We start from the raw sequence: 16,974 nt of genomic DNA on the forward strand, positions 1-16,974 counted from the left end.
TACATACAATCTCTCCCTTTGCTGTAGAAATTAAACCCCAAACCAGAATGACACAGCCATGAGAATATAGGTAGGGCTATACTTATTGAGCAGCAGTAGGTCATTTCCTTGGTAATGTTATTTGAGACCGAGATTGTATCCAGGTCGAAGGCCTGACAGGACAGGTGCTATGGGGTTTTAAACCAGCTAAATGACAATATTAGACAGGATCCACAAAGCATCTCTGAATAATACTGCTGACCTACATAACCATTAGCACTTCTGTTGGCAGATGTTTTATGAATTCTATTGCTAATGCACACAGGTTCTGTGGGCTTTGGGTCAGAACATGGGTTATACCTGATGAGCAGCTCCGAGGGCGCCTCCAGCAGGTCTCCATCTACATTCCAAAGGTAGGTTTCCTCGGAAGAGATGATGGGTGGGTTCTTAAACTCACAGTCTCGGTTGTCCTCTGAGACATTGTCAGACCAACTGCCCTGAGAGCGTGGGCGCAACTTTACTGCCTGTACAGTATGTGTCTCCACAAAGGAGAAACTGAACTGGGGAGGAGAGGAACATGATTACTTAATTGTCCAGTTGTGCTCGAGAAGAGCCCAATACCCCTCCCTAAGACCTCAAACATGCTTTATGAGGAAAAGAAGAAAGAAGGACCGAAGAAATGAGACCATTGCCTTGGACAGTTTCAACTCCATCCACAAGGGGGCAGTGATGATGCACAGCAGTGGCAACACAGATTGGCGTACGTGTTCCTTGCGACAACAAACACATCTCCCCACACAGCCGTGATGCTGTCTGTGACCTAGGGTGAACCCTGGTCTCCAATGTGTAATCATTTCCTGGACAAAAGTCCAGTTCAGTTAAGCCAGCAGAAACGTGAACCTGTGAATGACAGCCTCTCGTGTCCATGAAGTACACAGAGGACAAACAAACATCATAGTGGCATATTGCTTGGTTTGTGTATTCTGATTTTTTCGGATGGAATGTGTTTGTCATTAGTTGCTCCTCAGCCTTTATTTCCTGAACATTGCTCGATAAAAGTCGGGCTAATAATGCTCCGTTTGTTTTTGGTATGTCTGATGATTTAATGATTTCCACTGTCCCAAAATGTCCCAACAACATAATCACAAATCTGAGTCACAGAGAGACAAGCTAGTGTGCTACCATCCCCACTGTACACTTCAACACTTAGTATGTAGGTTAAGAAACAGGCTTACGTAGATGCGATTGCATTGGACGGAAAAGGGACACGCAGGCTGCTGCATGTGCTCGGAAATTCACTAATCTGTATTAGCCTGAAAAGTGTTTTAGGGAAATCTGACAATCAGTGACTAACTTGACTTGACATTATGTTAATTCTGCTTACATTTGCATGGAAGCTAACGCCATTAGTGACTCTGGGATTTCCACTATATGTGAGTGTTTACGCGAGTGTTTACATGTGGATGTCTATGCACCTGCGTGTGTGTGCGCGTGTGTCTAACTGAGTGCGTAACAGTTTCCAACAGGAAAATGTGGCACGGGACATTTGACCCATACATTTCCGGGAACTTTGGGTGCATTATGGGTATTCACCCAGATTTCTCAAAATATTATTTTACATTTACATTATCGTAATTCATCTTAAAAGTATATACATTTTATCTGTTGAAATAAGTAGTAACACTTCAGTATGAAAGAAACACGTCACCCTTTTCTGTATGGCCCTATATTTGCCTTTCATATGCATTGTTGCTCCTCCCGCATTTCAACATTAACTTTCTCTTGTCTGGTTCAACTCTGACCCCTTCTGGTGGCAGTTTCTAAACCAGACCCCTTCTGTGATTTCTTGTAATCAGTACCCAACATGAGGATACAATTTCATACTTTTACTTTGCTTTCAGCGGTGCATAGCTGAAAAACCATTGACAATTCAAGACAATCATTGGGGGGAATTTGTTGTTGTAGCAGCATTGAAGCTAATATATTGCAATTTTACACATGTTGCTGAATGGTTCCAAAACTACATAAAATATTTTTTGTACCTCATGAAGCAAATTTTGGTTTGAAAAGTATACTTCCTACAAACACATCCAAGTACTCTGCCGACATTATATTATGTTCACACAGAATCAATGATAACGACATACAGTGGGGAGAACAAGTATTTGATACACTGCCGATTTTGCAGGTTTTCCCACTTACATAGCATGTAGAAGTCTGTAATTTTTATCATAGGTACTCTTCAACTGTGAGTGACGGAATCTAAAACAAAAATCCAGAAAATCACATTGTGACCCAGCCACGACCCATCTTCAATGCTCTTACTGAGGGAAGGAGGTTGTTGGCCAAGATCTCGCGATACAGTCGTCCTGTCCCCTTTGCAGAAAAGCATCCCCAAAGAATGATGTTTCCACCTCCATGCTTCACGGTTGGGATGGTGTTCTTGGGGTTGTACTCATACTTCTTCTTCCTCCAAACACGGGGAGTGGAGTTTAGACCAAAAAGCTCTATTTTTGTCTCATCAGACCACATGACCTTCTCCCATTCCTCCTCTGGATCATCCAGATGGTCATTGGCAAACTTCAGAAGGGCCTGGACATGAGCAGGGGGACCTTGCGTGCGCTGCAGGATTTTAATCCATGATGGCGTAGTGTGTTACTAATGGTTTTCTTTGAGACTGTGGTCCCAGTTCTCTTCAGGTCATTGACCAGGTCCTGCCATGTAGTTCTGGGCTGATCCCTCACCTTCCTCATGATCATTGATGCCCCACGAGGTGTGATCTTGCATGGAGCCCCAGACCGAGGGAGATTGACCGTCATGTTGAACTTCTTCCATTTTCTAATAATTGCGGCAACAGTTGTTGCCTTCTCACCAAGCTGCTTGCCTATTGTCCTGTAACCCATCCCAGCCTTGTGCAGGTCTACAATTTTATCCCTGATGTCCTTACACAGCTCTCTGGTCTTGGCCATTGTAGAAAGGTTGGAGTCTGTTTGATTGTGTGGACAGGTGTCTTTTATACAGGTAACGAGTTCAAACAGGTGCAGTTAATACAGGTAATGAGTGGAGAACAGGAGGGCTACTTAAAGGAACACTAACAGGTCTGTGAGAGTCGGAATTCTTACTGGTTGATAGGTGATAAAATACTACAATGTGATTTTCTGGATTTTTGTTTTAGATTCCATCTCTCACAGTTGAAGTGTACCATTGATAAAAATCTACATGCTTTGTAAGTAGAAAAACCTGCAAAATCGGCAGTGTATCAAATACTTGTTCTCCCCACTGTACATTAGTCTAAATAGTTTTTTTCTAGGACTAGTATTGATTGGAAGCTATGATGTTTAAATTATAATGACATCAGATTAAGACTATGACATTCACATAAAACATTGTAGACTTGTACACACTGACAAATATGTTTTTGAGGTTTGTATTCTTGCATTTATTTAGTTGTATTGTTCGAAGCTGAATGTTTTATTTTAAAGTCATCCATTTATTTGAACGCCCATCAGCATTGTCATCATGAACTCTAGAGACATTGTGACGAGAGGGGAGACCATCCCAAAGGTGATTCCAAAACAGGGTCCCAATGTGTAAAGCCAACAAAACAGGGTCCCAATGTGTAAAGCCAACAAAACAGGGTCCCAGTGTGTAAAATCAAATGAAGATAAGAGCTGCTGAGGGGGTTATGTGTCCGTGTAGAGGTCTGTGGTTTCCCATTATGTATGTGTGGTTTTCTGTTCAGGTCTGTTCTGGATTTACCCCAGAGAAATGTATTTATTATTCCAATTGGACTCTTAATATCTCACCCGGCACAGCCAGAAGAGGACTGGTCACCCCTCTGAGCCTGGGTCCTCTCTAGGTTTCTTCCTAAAATTCGACCTTAGGGAGTATTTCCTAGCCACTGAAATTCAACACTATTGTTGTTTGCTCCTTGGGGTTGAGGGCCGGGTGTCTCTGTAAGGCACTTTGTGACAACTGCTGTTGTAAAAAGGGCTTTATAAATAAATTTGATTGATTGGGTATCACCAAAGTTGGACATTTGACAGATTGACCAATAGTGTTTGAGCACCCGTGTTTGAAATAGTTGTAATCTTGGGGTGATGTGATAGCCCAAACATTGCAGTAATGTGATATCCCTAACATTCCAGTGAAGTAATGGCCTTAACATAATGGGGATGTGATAGCCTTAACAAAAATGGTGACATGATAGCCCTAACATTGGGGTGATGTTATAGAAAAAACATTGGGGTGATGTGATAGCCTCAACATAATTATGATGTGATAGCCCTGACACTTTGGTGATGTGATAGCCCTAACATTACTCAGACCAACGAGACATCTAATGAACAGTGTTTTGTCGTAATTATGCGATGTCACCACTACACATGCTAGCTGACTACAGTACCATCCTCTCTCCCCCAACTCTCTATCCCACATTTTATCTTCCTCGCTTTCTCTCTCTTTTTCTTTCTACTTCACTCGCCCTCTCTTCCTTTCATTGATCAGATTCCAGTTAATAATGTCGGTCAAAACCATTTATTACAAGCTGACAGGTGTGTATGTGTACGTGTGTGCGTGTGCGCATGTGCAAGGGCTGCCTTTTAACCCTACCTGATTGTTCACACTGTTATATCTTTTGAGGTGTTTGATGAACTCCGACCTGGAAGTGTTTCTTGCTGCAATCAGAGCCATGCTGCCATTGTTCAACCTTCCAAAAAGAGAGAATAGTTGTTTAAAGAAATTGTGGCAAGATCTTTTTTTAAAGTGGCAGCTGCCACCCCAGTGATTTTGCCAGTGGAGAGGATTTGTTTGTCAGAAGTGAGGATGGGGAGGGGTCCATCACTCTGTGGAAGACTGCAGACAAATAGTGCAACAGTTTAAGGCTATCGTTTCTCAATGTAAAATTACAAAGAGTTTGGGGATCTCATCATCTAGGAATCATATATAATCAAGATCCAGAATCGCCGTTGCCTTCTCTGGGCCCGCTCATTTAAGATGGACTGAGGCAAAGTGCAAAACTGTCTTGTGGTCTGATGAATCAAAATTTCAAAATTATTTTTGGGAATCATGTTTTGTTCTCCGGACTAAAGATAGGAGGGACCATCCGGCTTCTTATCAGCACACAGTTTAAAAGCCAGCATCTGTGATGGTATGGGGGTGCAATAGTGCACATGACATGGGTGACTTGGCACTTCTGTGAGGGCACCATTAATGTTGAACAATATATACAGGTTTTGGAGCAACATATGCTGTCATCCAGACGGCATCTTTTTCACAGAACGCCTTGCTTATTTCAGCAAGACAATGCCAAACCACATTCAGCATGTCCTACAACATCATGGCTCCATAGTAAAATAGTCTGGTGCTAAACTGGCCTGCCTGCAGTCCAGACCTGTCACCCATTGAAAACATTTGATGCATTATGAAATGAAAAATACAACAAAGGAGACCCTGAACTGTTGAGCAGCTGATATCAGATATCAAGCATGAATGGGAAAACATTTCACTTTCAAAACTACAATAATTGGTCTCAGTTCTCAAACGCGGGTATTGTTAAAAGACAAAGTGATGCAACACAGTGGTAAACATGCCCCTGTCCAAACTTTTGATATATGCTGGCATCAAATTGAAAATGGGTGTGTATTATTCCACAAACAAAAACTTTTTCGACATTTGTTTCAACATTTGATATGTTGTCTTTGTACTATTTTCAATTAAATACATGGATGAATGATTTGCACATCATATCATTCTGTTTCTATTTGCATTTTAAACAGCGGCCCAACTTAAAAAAAAAGTATTATAATAAACTAACACATGCAGTTTATAGCCGCTTTAAAAAACATCATTGCATGGGTAGGAATGTCAACAACTGAAAAAGCAACACAACAACTGTAAAAGCAACACATCAACTGAAAAAGCAACACAACAAGTGAAAAAGCAACACAACAAGTGAAAAAGCAACACATTCTGATATGTGAATAGAAACAGCACAACCCGAGAGCAGGATTCATTCATTTCACCTGCAACTGAGTCACGTGTTACACTAAATGTGTCAACAACAACCCTGATGGAGCAATTAGCGTTGCCTGATGCTGCTTTAATAGGCAGTGTGGTTCTTCAAAATGCCAAGCAACTTAGTCAAATGGCACCATGCTGACGAGGGCTCATAAGAATAAAGGGTCATTTTGTGGGTAGTCAAAGACACCTAGAAGGCCTGGTGGTGGACCGCCCACAGATGCTCTTCTCTTTAAGTCCTCTTTCTCTGCCACTCCTGGTAATCAGGAGTGGCATCAGTCATTACGCGCTTATTAGTCCAGTTAGAAGCCTTGGACCTGTATAGTCTGATCCGAAACACTGATCTTAATCCCAGAGGATTACCTGGGACACTGTGCTTGTGCAACGGCTTGGTGCACTGACCCAGTGCCCTCATTGGCTCTGTTTGTGGACACCCAGTAAACAGGGCCTGGCCCGGCAGCTCCACATCGTCCTTGAGACCCATCGTCATCACTGGGTCAGGACCGGGGTCACGCATGTTGCTCAATACTCAGTCAACCACATGCACTCAGCGGAGGCGTACATGAGCTCACACACACAGAGGCCTGGCTGAAGGTTTTGCATGCACGTACTGTACTACACATACGCCGGAGGTGATTGACGCTCACCACGTTTCGTCTTTGCTTATCCTATCGTCCCTGGGATTTTGTGTTGTGCACTCTGTGTATTTATTTGATCATGTCGTCGGTGGTGACCGCGCTGTATAGTGTCCGATTGAGACGGCCATGTACCTGGTGGTTGGAGCGAGGCCCCTGGGAGCCATGGAGCAGAGGCAAGGGATGGCCATGACGCTGATGTTGAGGAACAGACCCTGGGTGGTCGACCATGACCCTTCTAGAGAAAACCAACGAGAGGGAACAGGGGGTGAGTGACGGAGTAACACCGCAAAATAAAACGAAAGTTCACATTGATAAACATTCTCCATGAGCAACTCACCAATGACATGTTCATCCTTAATGGACTCATTTCTGCACCAAAATAAAAACAACAGTGAAAACCTTCTTAATTAGTTTCGGATGCATTGTTTTTGTCTTTTGTCAGATTCTCCCCCCACATATGGGCATTGGCTAGTGGATATTCTACCTGAGGTATACAGCTTTCCTTCCAATTATCAATTAACAAACATGCCTGTCAAATCATATTGCCTTTCAAATCATATTCACACAGCTAATTACTATCAAACTTGGACTGCAGCTTTTGATCATATCACATACTTTTGTCACTTACTTTACTGGATCCAGTGTCTCAGTCTGGACCTTCTTCACAGGAAGATAGGACAACTCACAGTCTTCAGGCCTGCAAACAAACATACCAAGACAGAGACTGTAAGGGGAGGGGGAGGAGAGGGCAAGAGTGGGTTAGAGGAGGAGAGGTAGAAGAGACTTCAGATGACTTGATTGGAGAAGAGGATGGGTGGTTACCAGGAGACTGATTCATATATGATAAAGAAACTGTTCAAAAGGAAACCATAGCTTTGATAGCAGGTTGGCAAGTCCCTTCCCCTGAAAGCCAGAGTTTATGAGGAAACCAGTGTGTGTGTGTGACTGTGTGTCTGATCAAAGACTGTGTTTGTGTGTAATGCGACTTAATGAGACACAAACAATGAAGGGACCAGGTCCAGTGTTTGTCCTGAGGTAAGGCAGGGTTTGGTTTAGAACAAACTCCTATGTTTGCCTGAATGGCATCAAGGTGTGTGTGCGTGTGTTTGTGTGGCGCTATACATGGGCGTGTCTATGAGTGTGACTCTTTATAGTGACAGTGACTTACTTGAGGTTGGCCAGGGTTTTGATCACTGCATACTCCCGTCTCTGCCCGGGTGGCATCCAGCGATTCCTCTCTGCCAGGGCCAGCGTCTGCCCGCCAAAACCAAACATGGCTGAAAAGCCAAAACGCAGGAGGCGACCAAAAGAACTGAAACTACACACATCTACCTCCTGATGATTGCCTGGAGAGAGACATTGAGTTGAAACAAAGGAAGAGAAGAAGGAAGAAGAGCAGACGTCAAAATGTAAATGATTGTACTGAATGATAATAATACCACATGATTGTACTGTATTGTACTGATGTTGATTGTAACATATTATTTAACTGTATGTTGATTGTAACATGATTGTACTGTATGGATCTTGTAACATATTATTGTACTGTATGTTGATTGTAACATGATTGTACTGTATGGTGATTGTAACATAATTGTACTGTATGGCTCTTGTAACATATTATTGTACTGATGTTGATTGTAACATATGATTGTGCTGTATGGTGATTGTAACATGATTGGACAGTATGGCTCTTGTAACATATTATTGTACTGATGTTGATTGTAACATATGATTGTGCTGTATGGTGACTGTGCTGAATGCTTCTGGGTGACTAATTCTCAGTCAGAGACAGAGATAGAACCAGTATGTGTACGACATTATATCACTAGTGGGAAGGCTACATTTATTCCAGGATCAAAACAACCATTTATTTCATTTCGGGTTAATAACTATCATCATCAGTCTAGGCCATGGTCATTGTTGTGGCATATAGGCACAGGTCCAATTCTACTGGCCTATGCACATTCCTGACCTCTTTTTGTCTCACCCAAATATGTCTTTCCTACCCCACAACTCATGAATATTCATGAAGGTCTAAAATATCCCGCCAGTTGGCCTTATTCACATGCGTAAATATTGCTTAATTAGAAAAGCAACAAGCCACGTGGTAAATAAGCATCACCATGCCCTGGTCGTGTCAGGTGTTATGTCTTGATGTTTGTATTATTTTGCCTCTAAGCCTAAAGGCTAGACTTTTCGAAGACAGAAAGAAAAACATTTGTCTGTGTGTGAATTTTATGAAAGGCAAGATTAGACATCTTTTGGGAAGACTGTAGGGTTCAGGCGTGTCAAAACATAGGAATTGTTGTTTGTTTGCTTCCCTAAGTAAAATTAACATAAAAGGAGACAATATTTACAACTGAATTATCTAATGTTGCTACACATTGTTATTTTAGAATAAAGTGTAAATCGTGTGAAATATTCTCACAGTGCACATGTGCTATTCTGTGTGAACAGAATATCAATTTTCCATCTACATAACCACTGATGGAACGAGACTGAACTGAACCCAAAGAAATTGACTGAACTCAACCCAAAGAAACAGACTGAACTCAACCCAAAGAAACGGACTGAACTAAACCCAAAATGTATGACCAATGGTGTTTGTTAGAAGTTCCATCTAGCTCAGTGCTAGCTCCATAGATTACGGCACCATATGGGCCATAGCGTGGAACACAGAAGATTGATGAGTAGGGTTATCCTGTGAATTTGAGGTCATCATCAGGTTAATAATGAATGTCTATTGTAGCATGTGTGATTGTTTCAATAGGATTACTACTTGTATAGTCCACAAAAAATGTCTGCAATGGTTGGATGCTATTTCTTCATAATAATATAGCTGATTTCAGTAGGCTACACTCCATTTGTAAGAAATAAGGACAAAATATTTCTGATTGTTTAGTTTTTCTATGACTTTCAAGAGATTGATTCTTTTCCATTATGCACTTCAGGAGAAATCTACAAATTATATTTTGGTGATTACAAGTCCTGCTACTCTGTGTAATCCCTTGACAAACCCAATCCTCTTGTCTGTCAGGTTAAGCTCAGGAGAGGCTCCCACAGCACAGCCAAACATGGACCAGACAAGTCACTAGCAGGAATGTTAAACCCCCACCACGAACCAACAGACAAACAGAACAACAGACAGACTGAAAATATCCTCTCAGTCAGTCTTCAACCAGCAAATAAGCCACTAGCTGTATAATAGAAATGAGTGTGTGTGTGTGTGTGTGAAAGCATGCGTGCAAGTGCACGTGAATGTGAGAGAGTTTGCATGCATGCTCACGTATGTTTATGGTGTTTGTAATCTCTGATCACCAGAATCCAAACTCACTAAGCCTTAATCAGCAACTAGATCATACGACATTGATTACATTATGTTAACAGTTGGTTACTCTAAGGAAGGGTTAAGGCCCTATCTCATCTATGAGAAGAAACAGAGCACATGTGAGAGACAGGATGACAGATCCTCCCCCTCGGTCTTCGGGGACTGTTCATTCTTCCAGGGGACCGGTTAACCAGATCTAGAAGACAACAGCAACAGCTCTGCTGAGTGTCTACCACATCCCACAATCCCGGAGCTAATTCCACATTTTAAGCAACAGCATGAACCAACCACCAGTTCTTCATCCGCCCACGTTTTGAGGTGGAAGAGCACCATATCGTGCTAAAGCACACGAAGACTTGCACACACACGTAAACACACAAACGCTGGTGAAATTGGTAGGTTAATATGCGTCATATTAACATATTAGTCAGTGTGTAGTTCACCTCCAGTGAGTCTCCGTTCCACTGATGGAGGTCTTTGTGCTTTGAAGCGGCTCACCTGTCGATAGGACTGGTCATGTTTGTAGCTGATGAATGTGTTCAGCAGGGTAACGTGAAAGCCTACCCATAATGATGTGCATTGCGCCAGTGACCGGGTGCCGTATGCCGTGGAGAGAACACGCCACAATGTCCGTGGAGCCTGGAAAGATGGAGATGCGGAACAATGTCAGTCCAGGCGGTTACCGCCGTCCACACAAACGTTAAGTCAAGGGGTGTTTTTGGACAAGATCTTCACCTTCCCGGTGTGCGATGATTATGCGACTGGTACTTCCAGTCCAACCTAATGACTTAACATGCAATAACACTAATCATAATAATCCATATATCAAGCTTTCACCAAACTGACTGTTACGAAAGACAAGAAAACCCTATGCAAACACACCGTCGCCAACTGTGTGTAGATGAGGCAGGGTTAATGATAGACAGAATGAGCACTTTGTTAGGGGGCATTAATTAAACTATATATTACCGGCTGCCAATTAGGATGAGTTTACCTTTCTAGCAGTGGTGGCCAGCAGAGAACAGGTGTCAGTGTGTTTGTACTGATTACAGACAGAGACAAACATAGTAGACCGAGAGAGCGAGAGAAGCAGCCAAAGGATGTCTCTGTCACTAGGTGAGTAGGCATTTCCTTTCAAGCTGCTATCTGCCGTGTTGTTTGCTCAGATTAACAGGATATGAGAACTGATGTCTGCAGATGGGTAAAGTAGTGACGGATAGGAAAGGCCGGGATGGTTGCTGGGATTGACTTGTTACTCCTCCGCAATGACTCTCAGTGGAGAACAGGGCAGCACAGAGGACGGAGTGCAGGGATGATGCTCACACAGGTTGGCTGACCGATGTAACATAATGCAGACCTGTGACTTTCCAGTTGACTGCCATAGTACTGTTAAACAGTCAGAATTGAAGTTATCTTCTTCATTATATTTATATATATATATACAGATAGGGGAAAAAATTAAGAGACCACTGCACCTTTTTCTTTCCTTTCCAAAGAAGTTGTAAAGGAATGTTTTGAGTGAGGAACAGAAGCGTTCAATTTGCAGTGGTCTATTAATATTAACCCTTCTGTTCCTGACTCAAAAACTTCCTTTTTTACTTTTTTGGAAAGGATAGAAAAAGTGCAGTGATCTCTTAATTTTTTCCAGCACTGTATATATTTACCCTAATTTCACCAGGTATGTTGACTGAATACGTATCCTCACGTAGAGTAATAGTGTTTAGTGTGACGTGCCTGGCTCAGAAACGTAGATTCTTCACCTTGCAGGCCTGGGGATTCAATCTAGCTACTGGTCAGGTCCTCTGAATGCCAAGCAACCTGCCACATAGTTTAAAAGCATAGGCTGTAGATCAATCATATAATGTAATAAGACAATCAGTTGAAGGTGGGTTATATTTTTATTCAGTGTACAGTGTTTGGCCTAAGACATTTTAAAATGGTTAGATGCTTAGTGGTAAGCATTTTAATTGCTTATTATGCATATTATCTACTAATTTGCATAGTTTGATTAATCTCCTCTTTATTGTATGGAAGGCTTTTGTCCTTTACAGTACCAAACACAGTATCTACAGCATAGACTAATGCCACCTGAGATTTCCCCAATACTACAATCAAATTAGTGAAGATGATAATGTAATATTTTCCATCTTCCGTTGTGTAAGTATCCATTGCTCCTAGCCATTGTGTGTTGGACGCTCACATTATTCAAAGCCATGGTAATTCCATGAGAATACCCTCATTAATTTCCCCTTCCCAAAGGCACACACACTTCGCCATGCTACGCCAGCCATGATAGCATCTCCATGAGAACACAACACACACACACAAACACACACACACGCCAACAGCCTGGCAGATGAAGAAATCTAATATACACAAAGAGAGAGAGAGATTTAGGAAAAACGTAGAGAAAGACAGAAGGGTAAAATATAGTGAGAAAACGTCCTTGGAAGAGACAGAGAGAGAGAGAGAGAGAGAGAGAGAGAAAGATGTCCTTGGAAGTGTGAGAGGCACTTCTGCAGAACAATTAACTTAATTAAGCCGACATCATGAATATTCATAAGCCCGTTAATGTTTCCCCGCCCCCATCCCGGCAGGCTGATGAATGTGATGCGTTGACTCGCTAGTCTAGTCAAGCATGTCTGAGAGATAGAAGGAGAGAGAAAAAAAGTGTGTGTGGTGGGTGTGGAGGGGGGCGGTTGAGAGTGGAGAGAAGAAAGAGCGAAAGCAGCAGGATAACAGAGAGACAGAGACAGTGAAGGAAAGAGATGTATGGAGAAACTCAGCTGAGACTCAGGAAGGGGAAACAAATGGTACCGACATGTTGGTAGTTTGCCTGGAATATCAAAGAAATTAACAGTCCCCCTGAAACCCTTGAAAGCAGTCCAATTAATTAGAATCCCAGAGTTTATATTCTACACATACTAAACAGATGTATATTTTATAGCTAATATGCTAGCATCAAGAACGTAGAAACAGTCTCTTGATTAGCATTCTCAGCATTTAATAGACTTTTTTTGTAGTTAATTTTTTTGTAGTATTTGTAATATTCTGTGTAACGCAATTAAAACTATTTAAGATGATGGGGTGTTTCGACAAAGTTAAAATCACAATATAAAATATATAGCTATGACAGCAATAGCAATATAAGGCTCAGAAAACAAACAAAACAAACTTAAATAAAAGTTCTAGTGGTGTCATTTATATAAACTATGGAAGTTACAACGATAGGATGGGATCCCTCCAGAATGACCTAATCCTGGAGCAGCAACATTTATTACCTCTTTTCTCCTGTCTGTGACTGTTTACAAAGAGTCCCACAGGAAAACTCACTAATGAAGAGAAACACTGACCTCTGAGCAGCCAATTTGCAGCGAGTGTGAAGTTGGAGGGCTTCCACTCGTGGACGCTAAACACAGCACTCCATTTTACTAGCACAGCCCAGAATGACATGTGAAGGTCAAACTGTTGGCCCAAAATGCCAGGCTGGCCAATGCCAGTGCCGTAGATACCCTCGCTGCTGTCAGTAGTGTGTAGAGTTATCCAATGTGTGTGTGTGTGTTGCTTATAGGGTTTAGTCCAGTAATTATTGGAGTGATGAGCTAAAGCCATTCGTTGCAGGAGGCTCGGATTCAACCAATATTTACCGTTCAAGAGTGGAATAGAACGACGGTTCCGTCTCAAATAGAAGGCAATTAGTTCACACTGTAATCAACCCAAATTGCAATTAAACCAAATTGAAAATAATACACTTTCTTCAATGACCAGTTTGGAAAAGGAAATTACTTTCACAATGGAAATCGCCTTGACATTAGATAACATTGCCTTGTTTGTCAATAGTGTTGTCCTGAATACATTATGATTGGCTAAGAAAACACTTAAGTCTATTAGGACATTATATCAAAATGCTAACACTCTAGATGCTTTGGCAATGTTTCAAGGAAATATTCATGGCATTTACAATTTAGTAGATGTTTTTATCCAATTACCTTACAGGAGCTGTGAGGAATAAGGCCAACCAAAACCCTTCAGACCAATATGTGGTTGTAATTGTCAGTGAACAGTAAACATAAATACAGGGTCATCAGGGAAAGGGCTGATCAGGAATATCAGGGATTAAATATAGCAGAAGAAGGGAATGGCCAAGCCCAGCTTCCTTGAAACGCTTGCTTCTTGCCTGTGTGTGTGTGTGTGTGTGTGTGTCAATTTGGCGCAAACGCCACAAGGATAGTAAAACAAGGACAACCTGATCTCGTGAGAACATTTTACTGGTCCCTGGAAGGGAAAGGGCTATTTCTCTTAAAATGGGGTTAGGGTCAAAATAAGGGTTGGTGTGAGGGAAGCGCTATGACTAGGGAACACAAGACTTTGAATGAGAATATGTTCTTATGTCCTCAGAAAGATAGACACTGCTTAAATGCGCTCCCTTACTCCTCACCTGCTGGTATCACCCCAAGAGGAAGTGGTGCTCGGACAGGCGTGAAGATGGAGTCAGTGTCCCTGCCCGCATCCATCTGGGCCCGGAGCAACAACCCATGGACAACCTCAGCAACTGAGCCATCCCCACCGACAACCACAACCCTGGGGGAAAACACGCACACACATTTAAGGTTTTACTATGTTTGTGGGGACCTAAAAAACTATTCCAAAATCCTATTATACCTAACTATACCAAAACCTGATCATTATCCCTAAACCTAACCATCTAGCCATTATCCCTAAACCTAACCATCTAACCATTATCCCTAAACGTAACCATCTAACCATATGGGATACTCAGAAGAATCGCGGATGAGGTACACACACTCACAGTCTGTACAGCTCACAGCATTAACAGCTGTGGGTAAATGCATGACTAAGGGCTTTCTCTTGTAACTGATCACTGATCACTTGGGTCAACATGACCACTAGAATGGCATGATAAATCAGCCATATTAATCACCTGACTAAACAGAGAACACTGTTTGAAATAAAGGTCATGGCCACACACACACAGTGTGCACACAGACACATGTATATATATACACACACGCACACACATATATACAGTGGATATAAAAAGTCTACACACCCCTGTTAAAATGCCAGGTTCTTGTGTTGTAATGAGAATGAGACAAAGATAAATCATGTCAGAACTTTGTATACCTTTAATGTGACCTATTACGTGAACAATTCAATTGAAAACCAAACTGAAATCTTTGAGGGAAAAAAAAGTGTGCACTCCCTTAAACTAATACTTTGTTGAAGCACCTTTGGATTTTATTACAGCACTCAGTCTTTTGGGTAGGAGTCTATTAGCGTGGCACATCTTGATGTAGCAATATTTGCCCACTCTTCTTTGCAAAAGCGCTCCAAATCTGTCAGATTGTGAGGACATCTCCTGTACACAGCCCTCTTCAGATAATCCCACAGATGTTCAATTGGATTCAGGTCTGGGCTCTGGCTGGGCCATTCCAAAACGTTAATCATCTTCTGGTGAAGCCATGCTTTTGTGGATTTGGATGTGTGATTTGGGTTGTTGTCGTGCTGAAAGGTAAACTTCCTCTTCATCTTCAGCTAACGGACACCTGAAGGTTTTGTGCCAAAATTGGCTGGTATTTGAAACTCATAATTCCCACCACCCTGACGGGTTCCAGCTGAAGAAAAACAGCCCCAAAGCATGATGCTGCCACCACCATGCTTCAATGTGGGTATGGTGTTCTTTGTGCAGTGCAGTGTTGTTTTTGCGCCAAACATACCTTTTGGAATTATGGCCAAAAAGTTCCACCTTGGTTTCATCAGGCCATAACACATTTTGAGTTTGAATGTGATTGGTTAATTCTGAACACAGCCACATCCCCAGTTATAAGAGAGTGTGCACACTTAGCAGCCAGGTTTTATTTTTCCTCCTCAAAGATTTCAGTTTGTTTTTCAACTGAATTGTTCATGTAATAGGTCACATTAAAGGTGGAAAAAGTTCTGACATTATTATCTTTGCCCCTTTTTTTTTCATCACAAAAACCTGGCATTTTAACAGGGGTGTGTAGACTTTTTTTATCCACTGTATACAAAACCAACAATGATAATTCCCATAAAATTTTTGAACACACAGATATCATGAATGCCGCATTTTAATTGGCAAATTGAATAATTTCTTTTTTTTGGTTGCAATCTGTCAGATCTGCTGCAAAATAATTCATTAAAATTGGCTGAGCCTGAGCCTGTTAAGCCCCTGTAAGCACATTACTAATAAATGAACGCTGACTAAAGAGGAAAGCTTATTATATTTAATTTCAGAAATGCTTTTGAACAATACCTTATATTGCCATTGCTAAAAAGATTAGTTCAGCCTCCAATCCATGGCTAGCTGTAATTAAATGGTGATAATACTGTGTAAAATAGTATTTTAGTATGTATTGGCTCATTCATTTGATTTGTATGCCTTTCACTATGGTTTTGATAGCTGTGGTAAGTACAAAAAAGAGCAAGTTGGATATAAATGTCAGAACTAAATAGATTGTTAGATTCAGGCTTTATGTGTTTCACTCAGTGACAACAGCAAATCAATAGCAAAAGGGGTTTTGCTGTCATCGGCCGTCATGGCTAAACTGATGAGGGCCTAGTGTATGCGAGTCAGCTTAGGTTTACAGGTTACATTGTCAGGTTATATAGCTAGGCTATGACCTGCATCGTGTTCCAACAGCCTCTAATTGGACATCACTCTCCTCAACGCTCTAATCTTCTGTCACGGCCTGGATGTACCCAGGCAATACATGCATCTATTAAACAACACAGGTTCTAAAGTACTCTTCATATACAATCCACCACCCCCAAGCAGAACGTCGTAAAAGCTTTATATAAGGCCATAAATATGCGGATATAAATGCCCATTTGAGGTGCTGATCATTAACATTCATGTCAGACCTGGAAATAAGTGCAGAAATGGCACCCTATTCAGTTAATAGTTTGACTGGAGACCTGGGCATCCCTGCACATCCATCCCTCCTTGCCAAACAGACTGTACTATCT

General features: G+C 41.7%; 1 protein-coding gene across 2 annotated transcripts in view; it reads right to left on the reverse strand.

Moving 5' to 3' along the window:
- The window catches only part of cerkl (ceramide kinase-like), a 50,056-nt gene that overhangs the window by 1,005 nt on the left and 32,077 nt on the right, over positions 1-16,974 (reverse strand). The window contains exons 5-12 of one of the 2 annotated variants that reach the window (XM_010880104.5): positions 14,405-14,547; positions 10,531-10,605; positions 7,804-7,981; positions 7,264-7,332; positions 6,973-7,004; positions 6,768-6,870; positions 4,591-4,687; positions 340-539 (exon numbers count right to left, since the gene is read on the reverse strand). In XM_010880104.5, the coding sequence (XP_010878406.2) occupies positions 340-539; positions 4,591-4,687; positions 6,768-6,870; positions 6,973-7,004; positions 7,264-7,332; positions 7,804-7,981; positions 10,531-10,605; positions 14,405-14,547 (897 nt within the window). The remainder of the gene's footprint in view (positions 1-339; positions 540-4,590; positions 4,688-6,767; positions 6,871-6,972; positions 7,005-7,263; positions 7,333-7,803; positions 7,982-10,530; positions 10,606-14,404; positions 14,548-16,974) is intronic. The other variant, XM_034286747.1, reaches the window with a different exon arrangement.

This window comes from Esox lucius, chromosome 16 (assembly GCF_011004845.1).
Source record: "Esox lucius isolate fEsoLuc1 chromosome 16, fEsoLuc1.pri, whole genome shotgun sequence".
Lineage (NCBI taxonomy): Eukaryota > Metazoa > Chordata > Actinopteri > Esociformes > Esocidae > Esox > Esox lucius.